Here is a 16945-nt window from a genome sequence, read left to right as displayed (position 1 = left end):
CGTCTCTACTAAAAATACAAAAAGTAGCTGGGCGTGGTGGCAGGCACCTGTAATCCTAGCTACTCGGGAGGCTGAGGCAGGAGAATCGCTTGAACTCAGGAGGCCGAGGTTGCAGTGAGCCAAGATTGCACCATCGCACTCCAGCCTGGGGAACAAGAGTAAGACTTGTCTCAAAAAAAAAAAAAGTTAACATTTGGAAGGAAAAAATACTTGGTAAAGGAACAACAGACAGGTTAATCATTTGAAGTCTCAGGAAAGCTGAAAATTAATTCTATTGATGTAAAATAACAAAGTAAATATAAAAACCAACCATAAAAATTACTTTTTGGAAAGTTTCAATATAATTTAACTCTTGGTACCAACCTCCTCAGAATAATTCTCCCAGACAAAGGCAGAAAACCCCTCAAACAACCTGGGAAAAAAACTGAAAAAAACTGACCAAAATGAATACTAAGGAACACCATACACTAATTAAGACAAGAGAATCACCTCAAAACAACTTGAGACAGAACAGAAGAAAACTGGATGAAAACTGAGCAAATGTGAAGTAATCAAAATGGCTTTTAAACAACTCTACCCCTCCCTGCCTTCAACCAATGTTTCCCCCATGTATCCAAATATTAGACATTGGAAAAAAATTAATTTCTAAGGGGAGTAATTAATCCTTCAATAGTACAGTTAAACATTGGTGGTGAAGTTAAATGCCTTAGGTTCAAAAATCTACCTACCACTTATTAGCTAGGCCACCTTAAGCTGTTTCCTCTTTAGTTAATGGGGGATAATTCCAGTTCTGCCTCACAGAATTAACAGGAAGATCAAATGAGACAGTATGTATACATGACAGCATACCTTGCAACTTTTTAATAACTATTTCATATTTTCTCTGCATAGCTGATTATAATCTCTAAGTTTTATGTTAACATTCTTCAGTCACTGTTGGCATTTCTTTTTTCAACCAAGTTTCAAATAAGGCACTAATCTTTGCTCAATTTAAACTCAAACCATGGAAACCTTGCCTGCTTTACTTGGATTGCAGGACTGGCAAAATTCCACTCCAGGTGGCTAAGCAATAATAAACAAGGGCTCACTGTTTCATCACATCCTCATTCCCTCCGTGAATAAGTTTCTCTCCAAATTTAGTGGCTCATTTTGGACTTTTAAAATACTACTATTATTTCCTCCCCCAGTTATAAAACTTTTAAAACTTGAAATACTAAAACAAAGAACATTTTAAAACTAAATAAAATTCAGTAAGTTTAAAGAATGTCACACCAAGGAGAACAAAATGCAGTAGTAGGGTACAGCACTTCAAGATATTAAACCATGTTTCTCTATCCACTGGCCCAGCACACACAAATTCTAGCACTGAAATAAGAAAAACAAATTCGGATTTCTGAGAATTTCCCAGTATGTTCTATAATATTTTAATAACAGACAGAATTCTATTTACTGTCTATATCTAGAGACTATATATATATATAGCCTGGGTGACACAGTGAGACCATATATATATATGGTCTCACTGTGTCACCCAGGCTGCAGTGCGGTGGCACAATCATAGCTCACTGTAACCTCAAACTCCTAGGCTCAAGCGATCCTCCCACCTCAGTCTCTCAAGTAGTTTTAGGACTACAGGCATGTGCCACCAAGCCTGGCTAATTTTTAAGCTTCTTTATAGAGACATGATCTCACTATGTCACCCAGGATGGTCTTGAACTCCTGGGCTCAAATGATGCTCCTACCTCAGCCTCCCAAAGCACTGGGATTACAGGCATGAGCCACTGTTCCCAACCAGTGTCTATCATTAAACACACATACACACAGCAGGTCATCAAGTATTTGTGTTCTATAGTTTTATTATAAGTATATATGAAATATACTCAGCAAATATTTGACATATTAGACATATTTACATATAATAAAACTATAGAACACAAATAAGCTACCTGAGCAATAAACAGAACAGCAACAACAAAAAAAAGCATTATACTGTAAAGTGCTGAGACTTTACACATCAAGTTTGGTACAATTTAATTATTTTTTTATTGAGATATAATCCACATGCCATAAAATTCACCCATTTGAAGTATACAATTCAGTGGTTTTCAATATATTCATAAGGCTTTATCACTGGTTAATTCTAGAATATTTTCATCATTCCAAAAAGAAACCCAAGACCATTAGTAATCACTCACCATTCCTACTGCCCCCTCACCCCAAGAAACCTCTAATCTACTTTGTATCTCTATTTACTTGCCTATTTTGGACATTTCATATAAAAAGAATCATACCATATGTTGCTTTTGTGAATTTAATTAAATCTTACCTTTCATTATCATGTGGTTTTTCTTCCTTCTTTTTTTCCTAATTAAAGCATGATCATGTACCACATGATAACTATAGTTTATAACAATGTATTAAATACCTAAAAATTGCTAAGAGAGTAGACTTTAAGTATTCTCACCACAAATAAGGATGTGAAGTAATATACATTACCTAGTTTCACTTCACCATTCCACAATGTATACACATTGCAAAGCATCATGTTGTATCCCATAAAAATATTTTTTTGGTCAATTAAAAAAATAAATACGAAGAAGAGAAAAAAGCACGATCAGGGTAATGTTATCATCTCTGCAAAGGAAATTCTTTAAAAACATGCATTGAGGTTGGGCACAATGGCTCACACCTGTAATCCCAACACTTTGGGATGCTATGGCAGGCAGATTACCTGAGGTCAGGAGTTGGAGACTAGCCTGGCCAACATGGTGAAACTCCATCTCTACTAAAAATACAAAAATTATCCAGGTATGGTGGCACATGCCTGTAGTCCCAGCTACTCAGGAGGCTGAGGAAGGAGGATGGCTTGAGCCCGGGAGGCAGAGGACACAGTGAGCCGAGATCATGCCACTGCACTCCACACTGCAGCCTGGGGGACAAAGAGAGACTCTGTCTCAAAAAAAAAAAAAAAAAAAGAACCCAGAGCAGGCACAGTAGCTCACGCCTGTAATCCCAGAACTTTGGGAGGCCAATGTGGGCAGATCACCTGAGGTCAGGAGTTTAAGACCAGCCTGGCCAACGTGGTAAAACCCTATCTCTACAAAAAATGCAAAAATTAGCCAGGCGTGGTGGCACGCAACTATAATCCCATCTACTGGGGAGGCTGGGGCAAGAAAATTGCTTGAACCCAGGAGGCGGAGGATGCAGTGAGCTGAGATCATGCCACTGTACTCCAGCCTGGGTGACAGAGCAAGACCTGGTCTCAAAAAAAAAAAAAAAAAAAAAAAAAAAACGTGTATTGGCCAGGCATGGTGGCTCACATCTGTAATCCCAGTACTGTGGTAAGCTCAGGTGGGAGGATTGCATGAGGGCAGGAGTTCAAGACCAGTCTGGGCAACATAGTGAGATCCCGTCTCTATAAAAAATGTTAAAACTTAGCCAGGTGTGGTGGCACACAGCTATAGTCCTTACTACTCAAGAGGCTGAGGCAAGAGGACTACTTTATTTAGCATAGGAGTTCAAGGTTGCAGGGAGCTATGACAGCATTACTGCACTCCAGCCTACGCAACAGAGCAAGACACAGTCTCAAAAAACCAAAAAACATGTGTAACACATGAACTACACACACACATACACACAGGCGTGCATAAACACAAAGAAAGATCAGGAAATTGTATTGTGAGGCTGATATGGAATAACAGATATAGATACAAAGATTATCACACAGATGAACATTGTAATTTTTAGAATCTTTGCTGCAAAATTCTTGAAAAATATTTCTCATGGTTTCTAAAAAGAATCCTGGCTGGGCACAGTGGCTCATGCCTGTAATCCCAGCATTTTGGGAGGCTGAGGTGGGAGGATCACCTGAGGTCAAGAGTTCAAGACCAATCTGGTCAACATGGTGAAACCCTGTCTCTACCAAAAATACAAAAAATAGCTGGGTGTGGTGGTATGTGCCTGTAATCCCAGCTACTCAGCAGGATAAGCCAGGAGAATCGCTTGAGCCTGGGAGACAGAGGTTGCAGTGAGCTGAGATCGTGGCATTGCACTCCAGCTGGGGAAGCAAGAATGAAAAAAAGAAAAAAAAGAGAATCTCAAAAAAAAAAAAAAAAAGAATCCTGACCAACATTTTGGCATTTTCCAAACTATTAAATTATTATTATAAATGCTAATTACTATACTTTACTATTGTAAAAAGACATTAAACTATTTTTAAAAATATACATATAAATAATAATAAAAATCTGAAGCCACAGAAAAACATGTATATAGTTGTGTATTTAGATTTGATGCAAAAATTGAGTTTTGAAAATTTTTTTAATGTTTTAATTATATATTTTTTGAGACAAGGTCTCACTATGTTGCTCAGGCTAGTCTTGAACTCCTAACCTCAAACAATCCTCCCACCTCAGCATCCCAAAATGCTGGTATTACAGACATAAGCCACTGTGCCCAGCTGCAAGTATCTTACTTTTAAGTCGAAAGTATTATCATTATCATTTTTTGAAAGGCATTATTGAAATATACTTGTTATGGAGAATGGTCTAAGCAAAAAATGATAAAAATAGTAAGAATTGGCTGGGCGCGGTGGCTTACGCCTGTAATCCCAGCACTTTGGGAGGCCGAGGCAGGTAGATCATGAGGTCAAGAGATCGAGACCACAGTGAAACCCCGTCTCTACTAAAAATACAAAAAATTAGCCAGGCACGGTGGCGGGCGCCTGTAGTCCCAGCTACTCTGGAGGCTGAGGCAGGAGAATGGCGTGAACTCGGGAGGCAGAGCTTGCAGTGAGCCAAGATCGCGCGACTGCACTCCAGCCTGGGCGACAGAGCGAGACTCCGTCTCAAAAAAAATAATAAAAAAAAAAAATAGTAACAATTTAAAACTTAGAAGTATACAAAGACATTTCATGCTTGGTGTTATAAATAGGCAAAAGGAGGAATTCACAAACTTTTGATATAAATAAATGCTTACTTTCATATCTTAACTAAATGTACATGATATGGAAAGATGACACTAATATATTGTTCAATTAAAAAAATAAGTTGCTTATATCCTACCAGTCACATAAAAAAACCTTTTTTTTTTTAAGTTGCAGAGCTGTATGTATAATATGATCCTATTCATGTTGAAACAAAAGACCATATATTGATTTGAGGGTGTGTGTACATGTGTATGTGTGTGTGTGTGTGTGTGTGCATGTGTATGTTTTCATGTAATTTTTGAAAGTCTACAAAGATATTCTCTAAATTATTAACACTGGTTACTCCAGGAAAATCAGACTACAAAAAATTAAAGCAACGTTCACTTTTTATTTCACATATTTCTGTATTAATTGCTTATGTACTACCTTTTGTAACTTTTTCATCACCAATTTTAAAAATTATTTAAATGTACCATCTTTTCTTGCATTAAATTGAAAACTTTAGTGTGTCAATTTGTAATTATCCAACCCAAGGGAAAAACTGAACACGGCCCCAAACACTAATAGGTGATATTTGGCTTCCAAGCACCTCAGAGGTTTTTTAAAGCATCTTTACTCAGAACATATCCCAGAGGAAGCATCTAAGTGGTACCCTGAAAAGTCTGGTAAAAGAGTTGGCTGTATAATATCTATACAGTAAAGATAATCATCACTTTTAGTATTCACACATTACTCCACCACTTCCATGCTTTAACAACCATTGCCCCAGCCTGGGCAACATGGCAAAGCCCTGTCTCTACACAAAAATACAAAAGTGAGCCAGGTGTGGTGGTGTACGTCTGTAGTCCCAATAACAGGAATCTGAGGTAGGAGGGTCACCTGAGCCCGAGGAGGTCAGAGGCTATAGTGAGCTGAGATCGTGCCAGTGAACTCCAGCCTGGGTGACAGGGTGAGACCCCTCAAAAAAAACAACTATTGCCAGTACATATGAAACCAGATTTTTTTTCTTCTTAAAAAAAACAAAAACAAAAAAATGGATACCTGTGCGGTACGTGCAGGTTTGTTACATAGATATATGTGTGCCATGGTGGCTTGCTGCACCTATTAACCTATCCTCTAAGTTCCCTCCCCTCGTCCCCCAACCCCCAACAGATCCTGGTGTCTGTTGTTTCCCTCTCTGTGTTCATGTGTTCTCATTGTTCAACTCCCACTTATGAGTGAGAACACACGGTGTTTGGTTTTCTGCTACTGTGTTAGTTTGCTGAGGATGATGGCTTCCAGCTTCATCCATGTCCCTGCAAAGGACATGATCTCACTCTTTTTTAGGGCAGCATAGTATTCCATGGCGTATATGTACCACATTTTCTTTATCCAGGCTATCACTGATGGGCATTTGGGTTGGTTCCATGTCTTTGCTATTGTAAATAGTGCTGCAATAAACATACGTGTGCACGTATCTTTTTTTCTGAGACGGAGTTTTGCTCTTGTTGCCCAGGCTGGAATGCAATGGCGTGATCTCGACTCACAGCAACCTCCACTTCCCGGGTTCAAGCGATTCTCCTGTCTCAGCCTCCTGAGCAGCTGGGATTACAGGAGCATGCCACTACACCTGGGTAATTTTTGTGTTTTTAACAGAGATGGGGTTTCATCATATTGGTCAGGTTGGTCTCGAACTCCTGACCTCAGGTGATCTGCCCGCCTCGGCCTCCCAAAGTGCTGGGATTACAGGTGTGAGCCACCCTGCCCGGGCATGCATGTATCTTTATAGTAGAATGATTTCTATTCCTTTGGGTATATATCCAGTAATGCGATTGCTGGGTCAAATGGTATTTCTGGTTCTAGATCCTTGAGGAATTGCCACATTGCCTTCCACAATGGTTGAACTAATCTACATTTCCACCAACAGTGTAAAAGCATTCCTATTTCTCCACAGCCTCGCCAGCATCTATTGTTTCCTGGCTTTCTAATAATCACCATTCTGACTGGCGTGAGATGGTATCTCATTGTGGTTTTGATTTGTATTTCTCTGATGATCAGTGATGTTGAGCTTTTTCATATGTTTGTTGGCCATGTAAATGTCTTCTTTTGAGAAGTGTCTGTTCATATCCTTTGCCCACTTTTTGATGGGGTTTTTTCTTGTAAATTTGTTTAAGTTCCTTGCAAATTCTGGATATTAGACTTGAATTTTTTAAAGCACCCTGAGAGAGAACAGGTACAGATTAACACAAAACACAGTTCTTAATTTCAAAGAATGAACCAAGTTGGAAAAACATCAAACCAAGGTTTAGAAGACAGTGGAGGAGAGGGAAGAATAGGAAGCACTGTCAGTTTCTCATTCTTTCTTCCTTTCTGGTTTATCTAGTGATTCTTTGTACCTCAATTCCTTCGTGAACTCACCAACAGGGGGCTTTTGGGCCCACTTGAAACATGCAAACCAAACAATGCTGCACCCAAAAAAAGGTCAGAATCATACCTTTTCCAAAATGAACCTGTTTAAATAAGGCATGTAGCCCTGGTTGGACACTGGACCCTCATCATCATCCCTGAAGTGCTCTTCAAGGGCAACCGGGTCATGAGGAACCTTCAGCACCGTGCACAGGTTATGGGAAAGGACCTGCAAGGGAAAAGAAAATCGTTTAAAGACTCCCACTAACCAGCACATGACACCTTCACCATGAATACAACATGCTGCTCCCTGTCCTGGGTAGAGAAGGATGGAAAATAAACTAGCAAAAACAGGGTGAGGGCTGCTCAGCTGCCAGCCCCTACTTGTCACCTGTTATTCTTTCTCATTCCTTCCCAGGTTTGGTTCACTTAGAACTAGTCTCTATTACATGCCTACTATGAGCCAGGCTCCATGCAAGATCTGTGAATACAATACCCCTGTGGTCTTTTACTAATTTGTCCACATCAGAAAGAAAAGGGGGCGTGGGGGGAGAAGTGTAAGAGAATGTGTTCAAAATTAAACTTTTCACCAAGTAGAGCAGAGTCAGCCAATTAGAGCTGTTCAGAGAAAGAACCTGGTATTGGGAGGCTGCAGCCGGGGGTTCTGGAGAAGGAGGCTGACCTGGGCAAGTCACAACCTCTCCAGCTTTAGTTTTCTCATTTATTCAATAGAAAGGGCCAAATTAATATACCAAATATTAATTAGGAATCTCTAAGTACCTAAACATTTCTAAAATTCTATGACTAGGCTAAATTTCAGCATGAGTATAAAAGAATATAAATATAAAAAGAGAAAGAAATCAAGGGCTTGGATTAGAAATAGGAAAAAATTAAATAGCAAAAATAGGAGTCGCCAACCTGGTTAAAAATATTTTACAGAAAACTTGCATTCCATAGCATAAATACATATAAAGGGCTACCGTTCACACTTCAAAGTCCAGGTACAGTAGTTAAATTAGCAGTCTGGGCTACCTTAGTATTAATCTTGTTTTACATTAAATGAGAATTTTAAGATAGAACTTAAATCCCTTCCGTTTCATTTGCGCTTTCTGAACAGGTCAAATTACATAGCTAAGGCTGTACTTTCTTCAACAGAGAATCTTCCTAGTTGAACCCCAGGTAAAAACATTCCTTATTTTTCTCAGCCCTAAACATTTAACCTTAAGGAGCCACATTCATCTCAATAAATACTTGCATTTGCATTAAGCGAGTCCCTTTTTCTGCATACACATATTTCAGTTAGGAGTTTTTTTAAGATTAAAAATTTTTAATCTATAAAATAATTTGCATATCTTCTTTCTAAATTTGTTTTGTTTCTCAAAGCTTCATTTATGTGGAGATCCTTTTCTACACGCTCTACTGGTTTTAAGGAAGTAAGTTAAGGAAGTAAATTCACAAATGGTTATAAATGCAGTAATGAAGACTACAAAGCAGGCTGTGTTTCTCAGGCAAACCCTGTGTTTGCCAGTAAAGCACATGAAAAGAGTACGGTGGAGCTTTTATTGGAGAATCTTGCACCACAGTCGCAAAATTTTAAATAGATATTTAATTTATATTAGCCTAGTAAATCCTATATACTACAGATCAATTTCAAGAATATAAAGTGCTTAATAACTGTAAAATGCTATGGAAATACAAGTATTAAAGAAATGAAATGCACACTTCTCAGATCAGGTTCAAATGTCATTCAAATTTTAAAATCATTTGAAACTTTACCCAAGTTAACAATTCCCAACTACTGGTTAAATTAAGGTATATCCATAAAACATAAAAACCATGAGAAAGCTTGCTATGTACTGATATGAAAAGATCTCCAACATAAATTAAGTGAAAAAAACAAGGTACCTAAGAATATGTATGCCATCTTTTGTACAAAAGAAAAGGGAGGAAGAAAAGAAATTCTGGAGGGATATATAAGAAACTAGTAACTGTGAAGGGAAGACAAGTTTGATGAGACCAAGGTTAGAAAAAGACTTCACTGTACCTCTTCTTTGTATTAACTTTAAAAAAAAAATTAACCTACTCAAAAATGTACTACATATTTTAAAAATTAAATATATATATATTTTTTAAGTGGCCAGCCTAAGATCACATAGATCAATCTATTTATCTTCACAGCCTATACTTTTTCTTCTACATTAACCTGCCGACTAGAAATGAGGTGTAAAAGGAAGACATACTCCACAGCAATGTATCATGACTAATGGACGAGTGAGCTGTAAGGGCAATAAATGAGTTCAGAAAAGGAGAAACAGTATGTGTTACAGTGACTTCACAGAGGAAGTGAAATGTAACTTATGGCTTACAGGATAGATAAGGATAGCTTTAGGATAGGAATAGAGGCAAACAGAAAAATTTCCAGATAGGGGAATAACATGATAAAAGTAGCTGATTAATCTAAAGCCCTCAGGAAACAAAAAACACCATCTCTCCCATACCCACCCTGTTCTCTACCTTAGGGTTTCATAGATCCTCTAACTGAAGTCCTGGCAGGAGCCTTGGATGTCATATTGTCATCCTTATCTTATAAATGGTGACTACAGACTCACAGATACTAAATTTGTTTTTCTTGACTAAAGTTACTGAGAAGAACTGAGACTAGAACTCAGGTTTTGTAATCTCTGGTCCAGCACTCTCCAGTAATAAGAAACATTATGTCTTCAGTTCTCTAAAGTCAACAATGCTCTCGTACATATAGATGCTTAGTTTGATTAAGTGATCCCACTGAAGAAGATACAGATTTGAACTCAAGATTTCAGCCTTGGACAATTAAACAGCACTCTCGTTAAACACAGGGATAGCTAAATTCAGTGATAATTTTCTTAACCATCTTTACTTAGTTAAGCAAACTGTGAGGAAGGCAGCACATTATACAAGGCACCTGGAGGAGACCTGCACTCCAATGTCTCTACATCCTCACTGTCAAATGATGAGTTGGACTTGTTTGTAAAACCCTTAACTATCAACCCAAACTCATTTCATAATTTAGATAAGAAGTCCAGCTTTGTGACAGCTTTTTCACTGTTAGTAAGGTCTATAAAAGGGAAGTCTTCTTCAAAAAATGTAACAACAGGCCGGGCATGGTGGCTTATGCCAATAATCCTAGCACTTTGAGGGGCTGAAACAAGCGGATAGCTGGAGCCCAGAAGTTCAATACCAACCTGGACGACATGGCAAAACCCCATCTCTATAGAAAGTACAAAAGCTAGCTGGATGTGGTGGCACGTGCCTGTAGTCCCAGCTACCTGGGAGGCTGAGATGGGAGGCTGAAGTGGGAGGATCACCTGAGCCTAGGGAGGTCGAGGCTGCATTGAGCCATGATCATGCCACTACACTCCAGCCTTGGTGACAGAGGGGGTCCCATCTCAAAAATTAATTAATTAATTATAATATATATGTATATATAAAACAACCAACTGAATAAAGCAACAATGAAACAGTATTTCTAAAAGAGGAAAAAATTGTGTACTATCTTTAAAACTTTTTATCAGCAATCTTTCTTTAAAGCTTAGATAGTATCTCAAGTATTTTTTTCTTTTTTAAGATTTATTTTTATTTTTTTAAAAATAGAGATGGGGTCTCACTATGTGTGCCCAGGCTGGTCTCAAACTCCTGGGCTCAAGTGATCCTCCCACCTCAGCCTCCCAAAGTGCCAGGATTATACACATGAGCCACCATGCCCAGTCTCAACAAGGTTTTTTGTTTGTTTGTTTTTTGTTTTGAGGCAGAGTCTCACTCTGTCGCCCAGGCTGGAGTGCAATGGCATGATCTCAGCAACCTCTGCCTCCCAGGTTCAAGCAATCTTCCCACCTAAGCCTCCCAAGTAGCGGAATTACAGGCACCTGCCACCACACCCAGCTAATTTTTGTATTTTTAGTAGAGACAGAGTTTTACCAAGTTGGCCAGACTGGTTTCAAACTCCTGACCTCAGTTGATCCACCCACCTTGGCCTGTGTGCTGGGATTAGAGGTGTGAACCACTACACCTTGCCAAGGTTTTCTTTTTATAAAAATAAAATATACAAGAAATAAAATTTTTGATGGCCGGAATATAAACTAGTAAAAAGAAGCAAAAGCTCCTCCATAAACTTACTTATACAGCAATTTATGCTTTTTCAAGTAGACTCATACCATCTATTAATTTGTTTTAGCCTCTCCACAGGGATAGTAGATATTATTGCTATTTTACAGATGAAGAGGCTGAGTCAGAGATTAGGAGATATGTCCCAAATCACAGAGTTTTATGTGTAGTGAAACTGGGATTAGACCCAAGCCTCCCACTCGGGTGTCCTTTCCATGCTTTGCTACCTTCCCTCTGTTTCTGGAAAAACAGATAGCCCTGCCAATACAAAGATGGACACACCTGCGAGTTGTTTCTAAATTTCAGTGATGTGCTGGTGCTACCCCAGCCCTACCCCATCAGCTCCACAGAGCCCCACAGAGATGACAGGCACTATTCAGCAGAGCCAAGTTAGTGCCAGTGGCAAGGAAGTCCACATACCTAGAAGTCTGGGACCATTCTCTCTCTGGGAGCCCTCATCTCCCAGTACCCTATCCCTCTGGGGGAATCTGCACTAAGAGGCACTAACCCCTTCTCCAGATGAGGAAGCTGAAAAGCAGATTAAGACAAAAGAATCAGAAAGAGGACTACAAGTTCTTGATTTGTAAAAGGACTGCCCCAAATCACTCTAATCAGGGTGTTTGCAAGTTTCTTGAAAAAGCTGAATTTATCCCACTTCAAATGCCTGTTCCTCCAAAGGCCATTCTTTGAGCACCCACATAATTGCTAAGCAGCTTTGCTCTCATTCTGCTGATCTGAAGAATAAACTATTGTTACCACAATAACAGATCCATATCCATGCCAGAAACTCATCTCTCCAGTTCCCTCACAGCTGTCTGCAGTTGCCTCTGCAGGGCCTCTGCTGACAAGATGACTAATTAACTGCATGAGCCCTGCTCGTGTGGTCTGTTCCTGTTCAGTGGTTTGCTTGACATTTACCCTTTTTAAGCATTTTGCTCCAGCCATCATGAAAATGAAATCAAGGATGGTGAACAGTGTTTTAACACGAGTAAGTAGTGTTCACCCTCCTTTCTCCAAAGACGTAGAAATTCTAAAAAGTTATTTAAAATGTGCCACCCAGTAACACACTGTTTCCCTTTACAGGATGTGCGTAATGGGCAAGATTCAACACTGAAAAAAAGCAGAGTGGGGCAGATTTCTATTCCAAAAGACTTCTCTGAACTGACACAATTATAGACTTATAACTCATAATGGGCAATCTTTTTTTAAAACATTAAAATTCCTGTCTGATTTATAAAATTTCAAGCCAATGGCAAATTACCAGAAAATTCTTCCTAACAATGGACCAGCATGACCAATTTCCTACCACAGCTATGCCCTGCCTTAAGAGCATTGTCTACTCTAAGTCCTGCCCATTCCCGCATGGACTCATTTTCCCCTTCCAAACATCTTTTCATCCTGCTTGTCACTGCTTAAGTCTTGCTTGTTTCCTCTTATCTTTAATCTATCCAGCCTCAAAAATCTCAAAGTCATTGTTCACATTGCTCTCAATCCCTAAGTACAATCAATTACCATCCTAGACACTTACACCAAATCTTCAAGTACCACTAACATCACGTTATCCCCCTGCCTAAAAATCATCAGAAGACTACAGAAGTAAAAGCTAAGGAAATATGTGAGTTCTATATTTAAGTCACTCCACAAGCCAGCCCACTTCACCTTCCTTATTTCTTCCCACCCCTCTGCACCAACGATACAAATCCAGCCAAATAAGCTTACTAACTGCATCCCAGGCGACCCCTGTATCACACCCCTTTCTCCCCTGGGCCCTTGCTCAATTTACCCCTACCTCCTTTCCTACCTAACAAAAATGGCATCTCTTTCTGAAGCCTTCATCACCCAAACCAAGATGATCTTTCTTCACTCTGTTTCCCAAGCAGTACCTCTTGTGATAACTACCACACATGACTTTTCTCTCCTATAAGACTATACGTTTCTGAAAGGCCCATATCTTATACAACATTGCATGCCCACAGCATCTAGCATGCTGCCCAGAATCCAGAAGACTTTCAATAACTGCTAAGTGAATTCTTTCTAAAAATTCTCTTAACACTAAAGCTGTGATACTTTAATATTAACAATAATCTTAGAAAATATACTATTTCTATCTCCTCATTTCACAGATAAAAAGACTGTGGCCTGAGACTTGGCCTAAGTCACACAGTAATTAGCAACAAAATAGGGACTAGAACTCAAATCTCTTAGCTCTCTGTCCCACAGTGATGCCCTGTGCTGGAAACATTTCTCTTCTGCCTAGTCACATCCTTCAAGATTGGGTCATTCATAAACTCTAGGAAATCTTCATGGATTACCACCCTGCCCCATGAACTCCTATTCAGCATTTAACTATGTTCTGTTTCAGATACTAATGGTATCTCAAATATCTAACTTATCAAATATCCTCCCTTACTGAAGGGAAGAAATAAATATTTTCCTTCTGCATCCTTCAGTGACTAGCATAGGGCTAAGGGAAGATTCAGTAAGAGCAGAACACTTACAGATTAAGGAAAAGTAACTCAAAGTCATCTGTTGGAATGCTGTCCACAGAATATATGCCACTGATGTCATTCATACAGCATGGATGGCACTGGATTACACTCTAACTGAACCACCTTTTTAAAGTTATTTTGGATAACTTACCAACTTACCCCTCTTCAGAAACTAAACAGAAAATACTGGTAAATTTGACCACAGAAAAATGCTTATATTTTCTTTTAAAAAGAAAGAAACCATAAAAAAACAAAAAACGCAAATAGCTCCAATATTCAAATCATTCTCGTGGACATGAATAGAAAATTCACAAAAGAAACTAATCACTAATAAATAGAGGATACCTTTCAAGTTCAGGTGGGACTCCTGGGACCTTTAGCTTTTAGACTGTATGGCTAAGGTATAATGTTGTTTGTTTTGTATTATATTTGGTATAACTTTTCTTACTGTTTCTCTACTAAGAACGTCTTTAAATGTGGTTATTGTGATACTTTTTACAAGGAAACTATACTTGAGCAGTTCCAAATTGTACCTACTGTATGAACCTTGTCCTCTGAATGGGTTCCTTATTTCTACATGGAATTTCATAGCTTGCAATATCATGTAACTAAAGATTAAACCCCACCTTTTACTTCAAAAATAGGTAAATAAAATATAGGAAAAGATGCTTAATCTTGCTAGTAATCAAAAGAATGCACATTAAAAGAGCTATTACTTTTTGCCTAAGTAACAATACCTGGTGTTTGAGGAGATATAAGGGAGTAAAGACTACCAATATCCAACACTGCAGAAGGTACAGAGCAGGTTTTTCTCAACTTCAGTATTACTGACATTTTGGGCTGAATAATTATTTGTCTGGGGGACAGGGCAGGTAACCTACGCATCGTACAATGTATAGCAGCATCCTGGGTTAAAAACATTTAAAACATCTCAAATACCTGTCAATAGGAACTGGTTAAATAAAGCATGATGCATCAACACAATGAAATAGTTCACAGTCATTATAAAGTATGGTGTCTGTATCTATATGCATTTATACAGAAAGACGACCCTAACACAATGCTTAAGAAGAGACTATAGGCCAAGCACAGTGGCTCTCACTTGTAATCCCAGCACTTAGGGAGGCCAAGGGAGGAGGATCACTTGAGCCCAGGCGTTCAAGACCAGCCTGGGCAACAAAGTAAGACCCTATCTCTACAAAAAATACAAAAGTTAGCTGAAGGAGGTAGCGTGCGCCTGTGGTCCCAGCTACTAGGGAGGCTGAGGTAGGAGAATCAAATGAGCCCGGGAGGTTGAGGCTGCAGTGAGCCGTGATGGTGCAGCTGTACTCCAGCTCTGGCAACCAAGCGAGAACCTGTCTCACAAAAAATAAATAAATAAATAAGAAAATAAAAGAGGATACGAATGGATACAGAATATGAACCTATTTATACAAAAGGACATATATGTCTGTGTATTTACATACATGTATATGCATGTGTGTACATGATGGGGGAAGGGAGAAAGAGATATATAAGAAAGATATTCACTGAAAAGTTAATTACAACCTGCCTTTGGTGGTAGAATTTGAATGTTTTACTTTGGACTCTGTACTTTAATACATTGTTTGAGTATTCTATGTATTACCTAGAAAATGAAGCTTTTATATTTTAATATTTTATATATTTTAAATAGCAAATTTAAAAATTAAGTAGGGCAGAGGGCTTGCTATGGTCTGAATGTGTCCCCCAAAATTCATATGTTGAAACTTAATCTCCAATGTGTCAGTATTAAGAGGTGAGGCCTGGCCGGGAGCAATGGCTCATGCCTGTAGTCCCAGCACTTTGGGAGGAGGCCAAGGAGGGTAGATCATGAGGTCAGGAGATCGAGGCCATCCTGGCCAACATGGTGAAACCCCATCTCTACTAAAAATTTAGCCGGGCGTGGTGGTGTGTGCCTGTAGTCCCAGCTACTCGGGAGGCTGAGGCAGGAGAATCGCTTGAACCAGGGAGTCAGAGGTTGCAGTGAGCAGAGATCACGCCACTGCACTCCAGCCTGGGTGACAGAGCGAGACTCCATCTCAAAAAAAAAAGGGTGAGGCCTTTAGGTGGTGATTAAGTCAAGAGAGCAGAACTCTCGCAAATGGGATCAATGACCTTATAAAAGAGGTTGAAGGGAGGGAGTTCCCTAGTCTCTTTTGCCCTTCTGCCATGTGAGGATACAGCAACAAGGAACCATCTTGGCAGCAGACAGCAAGCCATTACCAGACACTCAATCTGCTAGCATCTTGATCTTGGACTTTCCAGTATCCAGAACTGTGATAAATAAATTTATATTATTTATAAATTACCTAGTCTGTGGTATTTTGCTGCAGTATCAGGACTAGGTGAAAACAGGGCTCCTCCTAGAAAGCACCAGTAAAATTAGAAAATGAAAAGATCATTGTAGAACTATAAAGTTGATAAAATTAACTCATCTGAGTCATCCACAAAGCATGCTTTCCCATGCCTCTTTAAAAAGCCACCCTGTGGAGGTTGTGGCAGGCCGAGATGGTGCTACTGCACTCCAGCCTGGGCACAGGGCGAGACTCCATCTCAAAAAAAAAAACAAAAAGTCATCCTAATGGGCAACAAAGTCCCCCAATTTGGGACAGCCTCCTGAGAGTCCAGCCCCCCAGTGAAATATTGCACAAATGTCTTTTAAGAAGGTAAATCATTTGTGAGAAGATTTAACTCCAGCCAGCTTCTTTATCTTTCTCACTACTCTTTAAGTTCCTTAAAGAGAGGGTCTGTATTTTAGCCATCTGTGCAATACATATTTTAGCCATCTGTGCAATACCAAAACCTAATGAAGTACCTAATGAGAGAGCTGTTCAACAAATGTTTGCTAAATTAGTCCCATTTAAGAATTTCTAAGAATTTTTTTTCTTTTTTTAAATTTCATTTTGCTACTCTACCATCTTCATCTAGATCTGGGTCTTTGCATTTATTTTACTATACTACCATGTTTCTAGAAGAATTTTTA

General features: G+C 39.1%; 1 protein-coding gene across 1 annotated transcript in view; it reads right to left on the bottom strand.

Moving 5' to 3' along the window:
- The window catches only part of SWAP70 (switching B cell complex subunit SWAP70), an 86160-nt gene that overhangs the window by 49397 nt on the left and 19818 nt on the right, over positions 1 to 16945 (bottom strand). The window contains exon 2 of the mRNA XM_030829386.1: positions 7401 to 7541. Within this exon, the coding sequence (XP_030685246.1) occupies positions 7401 to 7541 (141 nt within the window). The remainder of the gene's footprint in view (positions 1 to 7400; positions 7542 to 16945) is intronic.

This window comes from Nomascus leucogenys, chromosome 15, assembly GCF_006542625.1.
Source record: "Nomascus leucogenys isolate Asia chromosome 15, Asia_NLE_v1, whole genome shotgun sequence".
NCBI classification, from domain to species: Eukaryota; Metazoa; Chordata; class Mammalia; order Primates; family Hylobatidae; genus Nomascus; species Nomascus leucogenys.
Note: the sequence above shows the minus strand (reverse complement) of the source record. Positions and strands in the feature narration are given on the sequence as shown.